Genomic DNA, 13,715 nt, shown 5'->3' with positions numbered 1-13,715 from the left:
TTATCTTGCAAGTGCCATGCTCTGCGTTTACAGGGTGAGGGCCGTGTTCTGGAAATATGCTCCAGAAGAACTCGCCAGGCTAGCCATGCTGCGAAAACCCCAATGGAAATCGTGGTCGCAATCGCCCTGGAGCTCGCGCGATGGTAATTCAAAGATTTGCGCGTGGGCGAACGTGGAAGCGCCCATGCGCGGCCACGCAGGAACGCAAACGAAGGTGAGCTAAGGAGCGCAGAAGGAGGGCGAGAGCTGGTGGTCGGCGAGCGGATAACCCATAGACGAGCAATGGATACTGCAAGAATTAAGCCGACGTTCGTGCGAAGAAACACCGTCGGTTCGCGCGAAGAAACACCGTCGGTTCGCCGCGACGGAACACCGTCGGTTCGCGCGACGGAACAGCGTCGGTTTCGCGCGACGGAACACCGTCGGTTCGCGCGACGGAACACCGTCGGTTCGCGCGACGGGAACACCGTCGGATTCGCGCGACGGAACACCGTCGGTTCGGCGCGACGGAACAGCGTCGGTTCGCGCGACGGAACACCGTCGGTTCGCGCGACGGAAACACCGTCGGTTCGCGCGACGGAACAGCGTCAGTTCGCGCGACGGGAACAGCGTCCGTCCGCGCGACGGAATACCGTTTGGTTCGTGCGTCGGGCGAACATTGGAGAGCATGTGCGCGGACTCGCATGAGCGTAGACGTGCAGGCACGTGGGCGTGTGGGCGCGCAGGCGAATGATCGCGCGGGAGCGCAGGCAAGCGGTCACGCGGGCACGCAGGCGAGCGGTCACGCAGGCCGAGCGGTCACGCAGGCGAGCGGTCACGCAGAGCGCGCAGGCGAGCGGGTCGCGCAATGCGAACGGCGTGCGCAGAGCGAGCGGTCGCGAGGGTGGGCAGGTGAATGAGCGCGAGTCCGAGGCGGCGAACGCAAGCGTTAGCGCGATGGCGAGGAAACGCGCTGCCGCGTGGGCGAGGAAGACCGCTGGCGATATGGATCAAAGGCGATCGGTGGTGAGCTGGTGAGCGCTAACGCGCAGGTTGGCGATGGCGCGTTGTGGCATGTCGACGCGTTGGCGAGCGATGGCGAGCAGCATGCGCGGGGTGAGCCATCGCGCGATGGCGAGCAGCATGCGCGGGTGAACCATCGCGCGATGGCGAGCAGCATGCGCAGGTGGGCGATCGCGCGGATGGCGAGCAGCATCCGCAGGGGGGCGATCGCGCGATGGCGAGCAGCATCCGCAGGGGGGGGCGATCGCGCGATGGCGAGCAGCATGCGCAGGTGGGCGATCGCGCGATGGCGAGCAGCATGCGCAGGTGGGCGATCGCGCGATGGCGAGCAGCATGCGCAGGTGGGGCGATTCGCCGCGATGGCGAGCAGCATCCGCAGGTGGGCGAGCAGCATCCGCAGGTGGGGCGAGCAGCATCCGCAGGTGGGCGATCGCGCGATGGCGAGCAGCATCCGCAGGTGGGCGATCCGCGCGATGGCGAGCAGCATGCGCAGGTGGGCGATCGCGCGATGGCAAGCAGCATGCGCAGGTGGGCGATGGCGAGCAGCATGCGCAGGTGGGCGATGGCGAGCAGCATGCGCAGGTGGGGCGATGGCGAGCTAGTAGCTTGCGAAACCATGTTCCTTCAGAAGGGTTGGAGAACGTTGGCTGTAACACACGCGGGCGATCCGGAGATCGCCGAGAGACAGGTGATCGCTGACGTGTAGAACGCTGTTGAATAAGCGATACTAAAATCGCCTGTGCGCGCTGGCGAGCAGGTGATCGCTGGCGAGCCTGATGATCGCTGACGAGCAGAAGGCAACGCGTGGAAGCCTGCGCATAGAAGAAGAGTCCTTGACCCAGACCTGAACCGAAGTTCTAGATCGCGAGGGCGAACATGGGCGCGTAACAGGAACCAACAGGACAGCAGGGATGATCATCATGAGAGCGCTGATGAACAGGAGAGCGCTGGCGAAAGGAGAGCGCCTGGTCGCTAATACTGAGCAGGAGCAGGAGAGAACACAGCAGAGGGGCGCGCAGGGGAACCCTGACACGCAAGGGAAGAACCCCCGTGGGAGGCAACCCTTTGCCCCGAAGGGAAAGTTGTCCGTCGGGAGACAGATGTCCATCGGAAGACCGTAGCCTGTCCGCCGGGAGACTGATGTCCGTTGGAAGACCGTTGTCCGTCGGGAAGACCGTTGCCCGTCGGAAGACGAGATCAGACTGCTGTCCATCTGCACCAAGGCGGAAGATCAAGAAAAAGGAGTTGTAGGCTGCAAACGGAGATTCAAAAAGGCGCCTCTTAGCACCCTTATAGGGAGATGAGAGGCCATTACGACGAGGCGGACGGTGGGCTTTACGGCGAGGGAGGCCAACAGCAACAGCAGCAGAAGAATCCTCCGAAGAGGAGTGTCTCTTGAGTGTACTCTCTCGCGAAACGAAAGAGAAACACTTCATAGAAGAGACTGGTCAGCCAGTGACCTAAAAGGAGCAATCCTCCGAAGAGGGGCTCCTGCAGTTGCCCAGCCCCTTGAACGAAACTGCAGGTGTGACCGCTCAGCACCAAGAGCATAGTCGCACGAAAAAAAGGCAAGAGAAGAACCCCCCAAAAGGGGAAAAACTCAAGCCTGGACAGGAAAAACTTCCCTCGGAAGGAAAGTTACCCGCCCAAGGAGGCAAACCTCCTGAGAGTTCCTAAAATGAACTGGAGAGCTGTCCCGTCGTCACGGGAGTACTTCCAGTAGAAGGAGACACGCCCCCTGACGAAAATACAAGGGGGGAGAGCAGCAACAGGCCGAATCCCCAGGCCTCAACAAGACACCTCACACCGTTGCCATATTACAGAAACGGACTAGATCGGTAACTGTAAAAAAATAAACAAAAATCATTAGTACACATTCATTCCCCCGGGAAGGCTCTGAAGAGGAATCCCGAGGGAAAGGAAACAAGAATTACACAACAGGCACGTGCCCTCACAACCACTTACACTCACGGAAGGAGAGCTGTAACCAAACCAGAATTATAACAATTATAATTATGAAACTATGTAATTATGTAATTTAAAAATGAATGAACACTAAAGAAAGAACGAAAACCCCAAAAGGAATCGTTCTACAAGCTGAAAAAAAAAAACAACTACTATTAGATTCATAAACTAATTGAGACAAACGTACGGCCGTAGCAACCCCCCCCCCCCACACGGAAAGGAAGCTACAAGGGCGTAGTAACACGTAGTAAAAGGAGTGAACGACCTCAAGAGAGAGAGAGAGAGAGAAAGACCGAAGTCAAACTCGATTTGCCACCCATAAAATTACGCCGTGGTGGCCTAACTGCCGAGGACACCACGTAGATATCGTACACTACACACACAAATCTGAAAAGGAAACTTACTGGTTTCTATACTCAAATATATATACAAACATGAAAACATGTTTACATATATATTGAGTAAAAGAAAAGTAAGCGATTAAAGTAAAGACCAAAACAAACAATGGCTGCCAAGAGAGGACCAAGACAGAGACGTCTGTCACAGTCCGAGCCAAAAGTGAAAGTGAGCATTCATCTGTGTGTGAGGGGGGGAGGAGTAGCTAGCTACCACTCCCCTACCCCCCCGCTAACTAGCGCGGGGGTAATACACCCTCGTTAGATGCTAATGGGCTCGCCAATTTCAGCTGCGCTAAAAGGTAAACCCAATGTAAATAGCGTGGTTTGTATTTCGGTTACGGAACAAACGTCTATTTTTTTTCCGAGAGAGAGAGGAGAGAGAGAGAGAGAGAGAGAGAGAGAGAGAGAGAGAGAGAGAGAGAGAGAGAGATTAAACAAAAATGTGTTTAGAGTACATATGATTTTTAACACCGTCAACGAGTTGAAAAACAATTAAATGTAACTAAGAAAGTAATAACAGCTAATCTGAATTCCTTTATTAACTAAAACAAATATTGATACAAACACACTCGTGTGCGTATGCACAAAACACACACACACGTGCAAAAATTGCTACGCAGTAAGAGAGACGGTCGGGAGGAGGTAGAGATGGTGACTGCGATAACATACCGTAACTCGTCACTGAAAGTGATGAAAATAAAAAATCAAAAGAAAAAAAAATGTAAAAAATATGAAATATAAAAAAAAAATATATAAATGAGCTAAGTTAGATTAAAATTTCCGTAGTGTAAGTTACGGTATGTTATCGCAGTCACCATCTCTACCTCCTCGCCGATCGTGTCTCCTCGTGCGTGTGTGTTTGTGCATACGCACACGAGCGTGTTTGTATCAATATTTGTTTTAGTTAATAAAGGAATTCAGATTTGCTGATATTGTTTTTTTAGTTACATTTAACTGTCCTTTCAACTCGTTAACAGCTGTTAAAAATCATATGTACACAACACATTTTTGTTTAATCTCTCATTTTTGTTTACTCTCTCTCTCTCTCTCTCTCTCAGAAAAAATTAATAGACGTCTCTAACACTAACAGTGAGAACGAGAGGAGAGAGAGAGAGAGAGAGAGAGAGAGAGAGAGAGGAGAGAGAGAGAGAGAGAGAGAGAGAGAGAGAGGAGAGAGAGAGAGTATTTATTTAAAGAACATGTTAACACCATGTCTACCTTCTCGCTGATCGTCCGTCTCCTCCTGGCGTAGCAAATCCTACACCTGCGTTGGCCTGTCTCTAAGGTAAAGTGGCAATAAAACACATTTTTTTTTTTATTTCTTTATAATTATCTTTTTTACATGCTTCTTTCATATTATGCAGTTATGTTATTGTTATGTGTAATTATGTATAGCCATTTATTAAGGATTTATTATGGGTTTTTAGGCTGAGGAACGAATTAAATGAATTACCATTTATTCTTATGGGAAAATTCGTTTCTACATTCGAACATTTTCTACATCCGAAGTTGGTTGTGGAACGAATTAAATTCGTAAGTAGAGGTACCACTGTATATCGAGTACAAGAAAAATGTTATTTTTATTAATAAAATAAATTTTTGAATATACTTACCCGATAATCATGTAGCTGTCAACTCCGTTGCCCGACAGAATTCTATGGAGGGATACGCCAGCTATCACAATACTAGAAGGGGGTGTACTTACCAGCGCCACCTGTGGCCAGGTACTCAATCATTTGTTGTTGACACCTCCTCAATTATTCCTCGGTCCACTGGTTCTCTCTGGGGAGGAAAGGGAGGGTCGATTAAATCATGATTATCGGGTAAGTATATTCAAAAATTTATTTTATTAATAAAAATAACATTTTTCAATATTAAACTTACCCGATAATCATGTAGCTGATTCACACCCAGGGAGGTGGGTGAAAACCAGTGTACATGATTAAAGGATAGCTAAGTATCCCATATTTCATATAACAGTTATCTCAAATAACAATGAAATAATAAGTACCTGGTAAGGAAGTCGAATAGAACCGTTACTCTGCCTTTTATTTAAAGTTCGTCTTCCTTACTGAGCGCAGCGTTCCTCTTGGAGGCTGAATCAACCCAAAGGTGCCAAAGTACACGGGGTTGCAACCCCTACTAAAGGACCTCTACCAAACCTTTAACCCAGGCGCTTCTCAAGAATGAATAGACCACCCGCCAAATCCAAGGATGCGGAAGGCTTCTTAGCCTACCGTAACAACCATAAAAACAACAATAAAAGTATTCAAGAGAAAGGTTAAAAAAAAGGTTATGGGATTAAGGGAATGTAGTGGCTGAGCCCTCACCTACTACTGCACTCGCTGCTACGAATGGTCCCAGGGTGTAGCAGTTCTCGTAAAGAGACTGGACATCTTTCAGATAAAATGATGCAAACACTGACTTGCTCCTCCAATAGGTTGCATCCATAATGCTCTGCAGAGAACGGTTTTTATTAAAGGCCAACGAAGTAGCTACAGCTCTTACTTCGTGGGTCCTTACCTTCAGCAATGCAAGGTCTTCCTCCTTTAAGTGAGAGTGTGCTTCTCTGATCAGAAGCCTTATATAGTACGAAAGCCCATTCTTGGACATGGGTCTCGAGGGTTTCTTGATGGCACACCATAAGGCTTCTGACTGTCCTCGAATAGGTTTAGACCTCTTCAGATAATATTTGAGAGCTCTGACAGGGCAAAGAACTCTCTCTAGTTCGTTACCTACCATGTTGGAGAGGCTAGGTATTTCGAACGATCTAGGCCAAGGACGTGAAGGAAGCTCGTTCTTTGCTAGGAATCCAAGCTGAAAAGAACATGTTGCAGATTCGGTTGTGAAACCAATGTTCTTGCTGAAGGCATGAACCTCACTGACTCTCTTAGCTGTTGCAAGGCAAACGAGAAAAGCAGTCTTGAGGGTAAAATCCTTGAAGGAAGCTGACTGAAGAGGTTCGAACCTAGATGTCATAAGGAACCTTAAGACTACGTCTAGATTCCAGCCTGGAGTGGAAAGACGACGTTCTTTAGACGTCTCAAAAGACTTGAGAATGTCTTGAAGGTCCTTGTTGGAAGACAGGTCCAAACCCCTGTGGCGGAGAACTGAGGCCAACATGCTCCTATATCCTTTAATCGTAGGTGTTGAAAGGGATCTCTCATTCCTAAGATGAAGAAGGAAGTCAGCTATTTTGATCACAGAGGTATTGGTAGAGGATATTGAATTGGCTCTACACCAGCTTCGGAAGACCTCCCACTTAGACTGGTAGACTCTACGAGTGGAAATTCTTCTAGCTCTGGCAATCGCACTGGCTGCCTCCTTCGAAAAGCCTCTAGCTCTAGCGAATCTTTCGACAGTCTGAAGGCAGTCAGCCGAAGAGCGTGGAGGTTTGGATGCAACCTGTCTACGTGTGGTTGACGTAGAAGGTCCACTCTTAGAGGTAGAGTCCTGGGGAAGTCGACTAGCCATTGAAGTACCTCTGTGTACCATTCTCTTGCAGGCCAAAGGGGAGCAACCAGCGTCAGCCGTGTCCCTTCGTGCGAGACGAATTTCTGCAGAACTTTGTTTATTATCTTGAACGGAGGGAATGCGTACAGGTCGAGATGGGACCAGTTCAGAAGAAAAGCATCCACATGAACCGCTGCAGGGTCTGGAACAGGGGAACAATAAAGCGGAAGTCTCTTGGTTATGGAGGTGGCAAACAGATCTATGGTAGGTTGACCCCACAAGGTCCAAAGTCTGTTGCACACACTCTTGTGGAGGGTCCATTCCGTGGGAATGACCTGATTCCTTCTGCTGAGGCGATCCGCTGAAACATTCATATCGCCCTGGATGAACCTCGTGACCAGAGAGAGGTTTAGACCTCTTGACCAAATGAGGAGGTCCTTTGCGATCTCGTAAAGGCTCCTCGAATGGGTCCCTCCTTGCTTGGAGATGTAAGCCAAGGCTGTGGTGTTGTCTGAATTCACCTCCACCACTTTGCCTAGCAGGAGGGACTTGAAGTTCAACAGGGCTAGATGAACTGCTAACAGTTCCTTGCAGTTGATGTGGAGTAATCCTTGTTCCTTGTTCCATACTCCTGAGCATTCCCGTCCGTCCAAGGTCGCACCCCAGCCCGAGTCCGATGCATCTGAGAAGAGATGAAGATGGGGGGTCTGGATGGCCAATGATAGACCCTCCTTGAGAAGGAGATTGTGCTTCCACCACAGGAGAGTGGTCTTCATCTCTTGGTTGATAGGGATAGAGACTGCTTCTAGAGTCGAGCCCTTGTCCCAATGAGCCGCAAGGTGGAATTGAAGAGGGCGGAGGTGGAGTCTCCCTAGCTCGACAAACAGGGCCAGTGATGAGAGGGTCCCTGTGAGACTCATCCACTGTCTCACTGAGCAATTGCTCCTCTTCAGCATGCTCATGATGCTTGGTTTATCCTGGGGGCCGATGGAAAAGCCCGAAAATCCCGACTCTGAATCTCCATTCCCAGGTACACAATGGATTGGGAGGGAATGAGTTGAGATTTCTCTAAATTGACTAATAGACCTAGGTCTCTGATTAAATCTAAAGTCCAATTGAGGTTCTCCAGACAACGACGACTCGTGGAGGCTCTCAACAGCCAGTCGTCTAGGTAGAGGGAGGCTCTGATGTTCGATAAGTGTAGGAATTTCGCTACATTCCTCATCAGATGAGTAAAGACCATAGGAGCTGTGCTTAGGCCAAAACACAGGGCTTGGAACTGATAGACAACCTTTCCGAAAACGAATCTCAGGAAAGGTTGGGAGTCTGGATGAATGGGAACGTGAAAGTATGCATCTTTCAAGTCCAACGAGACCATCCAGTCCTCCTGTCTGACCGCTGCTAAGACCGACTTGGTCGTCTCCATCGTGAACGTCTGCTTGGTGACATACTCGTTGAGAGAGCTGACGTCCAGCACCGGTCTCCAACCTCCTGTCTTCTTGGCCACAAGAAAGAGACGGTTGTAGAAGCCCGGGGATTGATGGTCCCGGACTATAACCACTGTCTTCTTGGCCACAAGAAAGAGACGGTTGTAGAAGCCCGGGGATTGATGGTCCCGGACTATAACCACTGCCTTCTTCTGCACAAGTAGCGACACCTCCTGTTGCAATGCTAGCCTCTTGTCCTCTTCTTTGTAGTTGGGAGAGAGGTTGATGGGCGATGTGGTCAGAGGTGGTTTGAGGCAGAATGGAATCTTGTAACCGTACCTCAGCCAACTGACAGACTGTGCGTCTGCACCTCTCTTCTCCCAGGCTCGCCAGAAGATCTTGAGTCTGGCTCCTACTGTTGTCTGGAGAATCTGAGAGTCAGTTCTTTCCCTTAGATGTCCTGGGTCCTTTCCTAGACTTGCTCCTGTGAGAGTCTGGACGGGAGCTTCCTCGGCTGGGGGCTCTACCACGAAAGGGCGGTATGAACCTCGTAGCCGGGGTATCAGCCACTGGGGAGCGATAAGTCTTGGGGACTGAGGTGGCAACCTTAGACTTACGAGCCGATGAGGCTACAAGATCGTGCGTGTCCTTTTGTATCAGGGCAGCCGACAAGTCCTTAACTAGCTCCTCGGGAAAGAGGAACTTTGAGAGTGGAGCAAAAAGGAGTTGTGACCGTTGGCACGGTGTAATGCTGGCGGAAAGGAAGGTACACAGTTGTTCCCTTTTCTTCAACACCCCTGATACAAATAACGACGCTAGCTCACCCGATCCATCTCTGATGGCCTTATCCATGCAGGACATGATTAGCATGGCAGAATCTTTGTCCGCAGGAGAGGTTTTCTTGCTGAGGGCTCCCAGGCACCAGTCGAGAAAGTTGAACATTTCAAAAGCTCTGAACAACCCTTTCAGAAGATGATCCAGGTCTGAGAAGGTCCAACAAACCTTCGAGCGTCTCATAGCAGTCCTCCGAGGCGAGTCCACCAGACTTGAGAAGTCAGCCTGGGCAGAGGCAGGTACTCCCAAGCCTGGTGCTTCCCCTGTGGCATACCAAACGCAACCTTTCGAAGCGAGCTTCGTTGGAGGGAACATGAAGGAAGTCTTGCCAAGGTGTTGTTTAGACTGCAGCCACTCCCCTAAGATCCTTAAAGCCCTCTTGGAGGATCTAGCTAGGACAAGCTTAGTATAGTTGGACTTAGCTTGTTGTACACCCAGCGAAAACTCAGATGGAGGAGAGCGGGGAATAGCAGAGACGAAGTGGTCTGGGTAAATCTCCCTGAGTAGAGCCAAGACCTTTCGAAAATCAATCGACAATGGAGAAAGCTTAGACTCTTCCACGTCTGATGAGGGATCAAGGTGTGCCTCCTCATCATCCGACACCTCATCAGCAGAGGGTAGCGAAGCGATCGGACCAGAATGCTGAACCGCAGAGTCAGAACGGGTAGGAACAATAACAGAGGTTTCCTCTTCCTGTAACTGTTGAGGGAAAACCTGAGGCTCAGACTGCAAAGGCTGAACAACAGACGAAGCAGAAGGCAGGCGCATGGGTGAAGGAGGTTGACTCCTAGCAAGAGTTGAACCCAAGGATTGCACAAGCTGAGCGGAGGACGGAGGCGGAGTAGTCCGTTCCTGTTCCTGTGAGATGAGTGGAGCATGAAGAGGTTGAGGCTGCGCAGAACAAGGTAAAGTTCTCGCAAGCTGAGGCTCCTGAGGCGCAAGTCCAGGGTGTAGAGGAGCTTGCCTTGAGGAGGGTTGAGCTCGCTGCAGCGATGGTTGAGCAGACAGACTCACGGAGGGGAGAGGTTGTTGTACCCCAACCGAGAGTTGCACCACTGGTGGAGCAGCAAGGGGAGGCGGAGGAAGAGTGGAATAACTCTCCTGATCCCAAAGCAAGGGTTGCCTTAAAGAAGGCTGAGGCTGAACAACACTGGGAACAGCGAACTCCGAAAGTGGCTCAACATCGTACGCCTGGCAGATGGTGCTGCGACCAGGCGGAGCAGGTGCAGGCTGGGCGAGCACAGGCGGAGCGAGAACAGGCGGAGGGAGTGTAGGCGGAGGAGGAGGTGCAACACTCTCAGCCCGACACTCACGCATCAAGTCCGAAAGCTGAGCTTGCATGGACTGAAGCAGGGTCCACTTGGGGTCGGCAGAAACGATAACAGACTGAGGTAAAGTCACAGTCGGGCTCTGTTTTGGCAGAACCTTACTCCTCTTGGGCGGAGTACAGTCGACAGAAGACTGAGGCGAGTCAGAGCTGAGCCAATGACTGCAACCTGGCTGAGCACTCGCGGACTGAACTCTACGTTTAAGCGGTCTCGAGACCTGAGACCAACGTTTCTTCCCTGCTAGTTGATCAGCGGACGAGAAGACGGGCTCAATCGTCTGCAGGTGGGAGTGACGGTCTAAGGAAGACACGCCCGCAACCACCGAGGATAGTTCTGTGCGCCTAACAAGGCCTGTCGAACCCTTAAGCCCTTCGACATTGCTTCTCCCCTGGGCATGGGAGCTTGCAAGAGGTCCCGGACTGGGAGGACGACTGGCTCGCACAGAAAAATCCTCACGCACCACACTGGCACCACTAGCACTTGGCACTGCACCGACACTAGCACTCGTCACAGCACTGGCACTATTTCCACCCACTGCACTCTTGACCTTCAGTTCTTTAACCTCGGCCATCAGAGACTTATGGTCACTTACCACTGATTCTACTTTATCTCCTAAAGCCTGAATAGCACGCAAAACAATTGACATATCAGGCGGAGGGCACACAGTAGGTTCGGGGGTAGCCACTACAGGGGTAGGAAAAGGTAGGGGATCATGAGGTGAGGAAAACATAGAAGAGTGAGAAGAACTTCTCCTAACTCTACCTCTCTCTAACTTAGATGAATATTTTAAAAGACGGACAAATTCCAATTCCGAAAGTCCGGCGCATTCCTCACATCGATTTTCTAATAGACAGGGCCTGTCCCTACAGTCAGAACAAGCGGTGTGAGGATCTACCGAGGCCTTCGGAATACGCCTATTGCAAGACCTACATCGTCTATGGGAGGGGGCTTGCGAAACGTCAGACATCTTGTTTCAAAGAGTTAGCCAAAGGGTGATCCAAAAACAAGCAAAATTCATTAACCGTTAATCAGTATTATATAAAAGCTATCTAGCTAATATAAAAAGGATTCCAGTAAAGCGACAGCCGTTAATCTGAGAGAATACTTCACCAAATATCCGTGAATAAACTCGAAGACCATAAGCGTATCCCAGAACGTCTAGCCGGAAGCACGACAGAGGAATAATTGAGGAGGTGTCAACAACAAATGATTGAGTACCTGGCCACAGGTGGCGCTGGTAAGTACACCCCCTTCTAGTATTGTGATAGCTGGCGTATCCCTCCATAGAATTCTGTCGGGCAACGGAGTTGACAGCTACATGATTATCGGGTAAGTTTAATATTGAAAAGTAAGGGATTAAGTAAAGACAAAACAAATAATGGCTGCCAAGCGAGGACGAAGACAGGCACGTCTGTCCATCGTCCGAGCCAAAAATGAAGTGAGACATTTCACCGGTGTGTGAGGGGGGGAGGGGTAGCAAGCTACCCCTCCCCCTACCCCTGCTAACTAGCGCGGGGTAGTAAACCCTCGTTAAAATCTAATGGCTCGTCAATTTCAGCTACGCCGAAAGTAAACGCAATGTAAATAGCGTGGTTTGTATTTCGGTTACGGAACAACTAATGATTTCTAAGAGACATTTGAAATTGTAAGAAGAGCATCATAAGCCCCCAAGCCTTTAAAAATCCAAACTGTAAATAAGGAATAGATATAATGTACGTCCAAGATATTTTGCCCACCTTTCAAAAAATTTAGATAGTAAGTTAGAAAAATTGTCCAGTAATTGGTAGGGCTAGAGTATCATTACCAATCTTCATACAAATGCAAAAATAACCTTTCCTAGCTAGCTTGCAAATGATGATAAAAATCCTTAGAGCTTAGAAATTAACTGTCTTTGCATAAAAAGAAAATTGTCATTTGGGTCTACACCTTCATACATATCAATATTATCTATTTCCATACCATTATAAAATGTACTTGTACAATCAAACACAACTTCAGCAAGGCCCTAGCAAACAAACAGGGTACTGATTATAACCTAAAGTTGGAATTGTGTGGCATACTGCATGTTGTACTGAAGGTTTTGTGCAGCATCCATTTGATTCAAAGTTGTATTATTTGTTTCCTTTCTAACTACTTTCATTTGCGTATCTTTTCATTAATATTTTCAACTTATTTATGTTTAGCAGCAACTTTCAACTCACTCATGATCAAATCTTTCAGCCCCTTCTAAAATCTGGAAACGTGACTCAGTAGTCAGGTTAGGTTAGATTGAAGGTTTATTTACAATTTAAAAGCATAACCTGGAATCTTGTTCAGACAAAAGTCAATAATAATATATGGGGAAAACCTTGATAAAAAAATAAGAGTATAAAAAGAAAGGTAAATACTTCAACTTCTGGAAGAAAAAAGAAGAAATAAAAATGAGAAAATCATGGTTCCTACCATAGCACCAATGAGTTCCATGGGCTAAAGCTTAAAAAAGTGGAAAGCTATGAGATGGTGTTATTATTATTATTATTATTACTAGCCAAGCTACAACCCTAGTTGGAAAAGCAAGATGCTATATGCCCGAGGGGTCCAACAGGGAAAAATAAACGCAGTGAGGGAAGGAAATAAGCAATAGGATATTGCTCCACACAATAAAAGTAAGAGTACCCTTTTTAAATCAACTCTTAGTATGCTGGCCAATTAAGTATCAAGCTCTGGTAAGGGAGTACAGTAGTTGGTATTTCACATGAACACTTATTTCCTAAAATTAAAATGTTATCCAAACTTACAGATAAGAATTTGTGGCAAGAACTAAATTTCAAGATTGTACATACCCGATGTCTGTGGGCAAGGCAGAAATTCTTTGAGCACACTATACAAATTACGGGAGCCAATTCACCATCCTTACATCCTTGGAGTTCACAAGGATACCGTAATGGACCTCCTCCTGGCCCCTGTACAAAATTATTTCAACAACCTTTAATCTTTCTACTGCATGTGATTACATTGATATAAAATACTTATAAATAAGCAGTTTATTATTTCATTAAAAGATATGTAAACAATTTTCTGCTACATAGGCTTATATTTTAACTGTGTGTGCAATTGTGAATGTCTTTTAGTAGGTTTCCAATTTCAAAGATTTTTCTTGCTTTTCAGTTTCCATTTTGTTTCCCTAAAGATAATCTAAACATCATATTCAACAAAAAGAACACTTCATAATAAAAGTAATTATTTCAATACTTCCCTTCAATTCATTTACTGATAGTACTCTGACCATAAGCTTTTTGACAAAAAAAAAAATGGAAAAAAATCTCTCA

The 13,715-nt window shown here is 48.1% G+C and overlaps 1 protein-coding gene across 1 annotated transcript in view; it reads right to left on the bottom strand.

Annotated features, from left to right (window-relative positions):
• The window catches only part of LOC137650482 (AN1-type zinc finger protein 1-like), a 64,894-nt gene that overhangs the window by 45,361 nt on the left and 5,818 nt on the right, over positions 1 to 13,715 (bottom strand). Inside the window, exon 2 of the mRNA XM_068383712.1 lies at positions 13,230 to 13,349. Within this exon, the coding sequence (XP_068239813.1) occupies positions 13,230 to 13,349 (120 nt within the window). The remainder of the gene's footprint in view (positions 1 to 13,229; positions 13,350 to 13,715) is intronic.

This window comes from Palaemon carinicauda, chromosome 1, assembly GCF_036898095.1.
Source record: "Palaemon carinicauda isolate YSFRI2023 chromosome 1, ASM3689809v2, whole genome shotgun sequence".
Classification (NCBI taxonomy): domain Eukaryota; kingdom Metazoa; phylum Arthropoda; class Malacostraca; order Decapoda; family Palaemonidae; genus Palaemon; species Palaemon carinicauda.
This window is presented reverse-complemented; position numbering and strand designations above follow the sequence as displayed.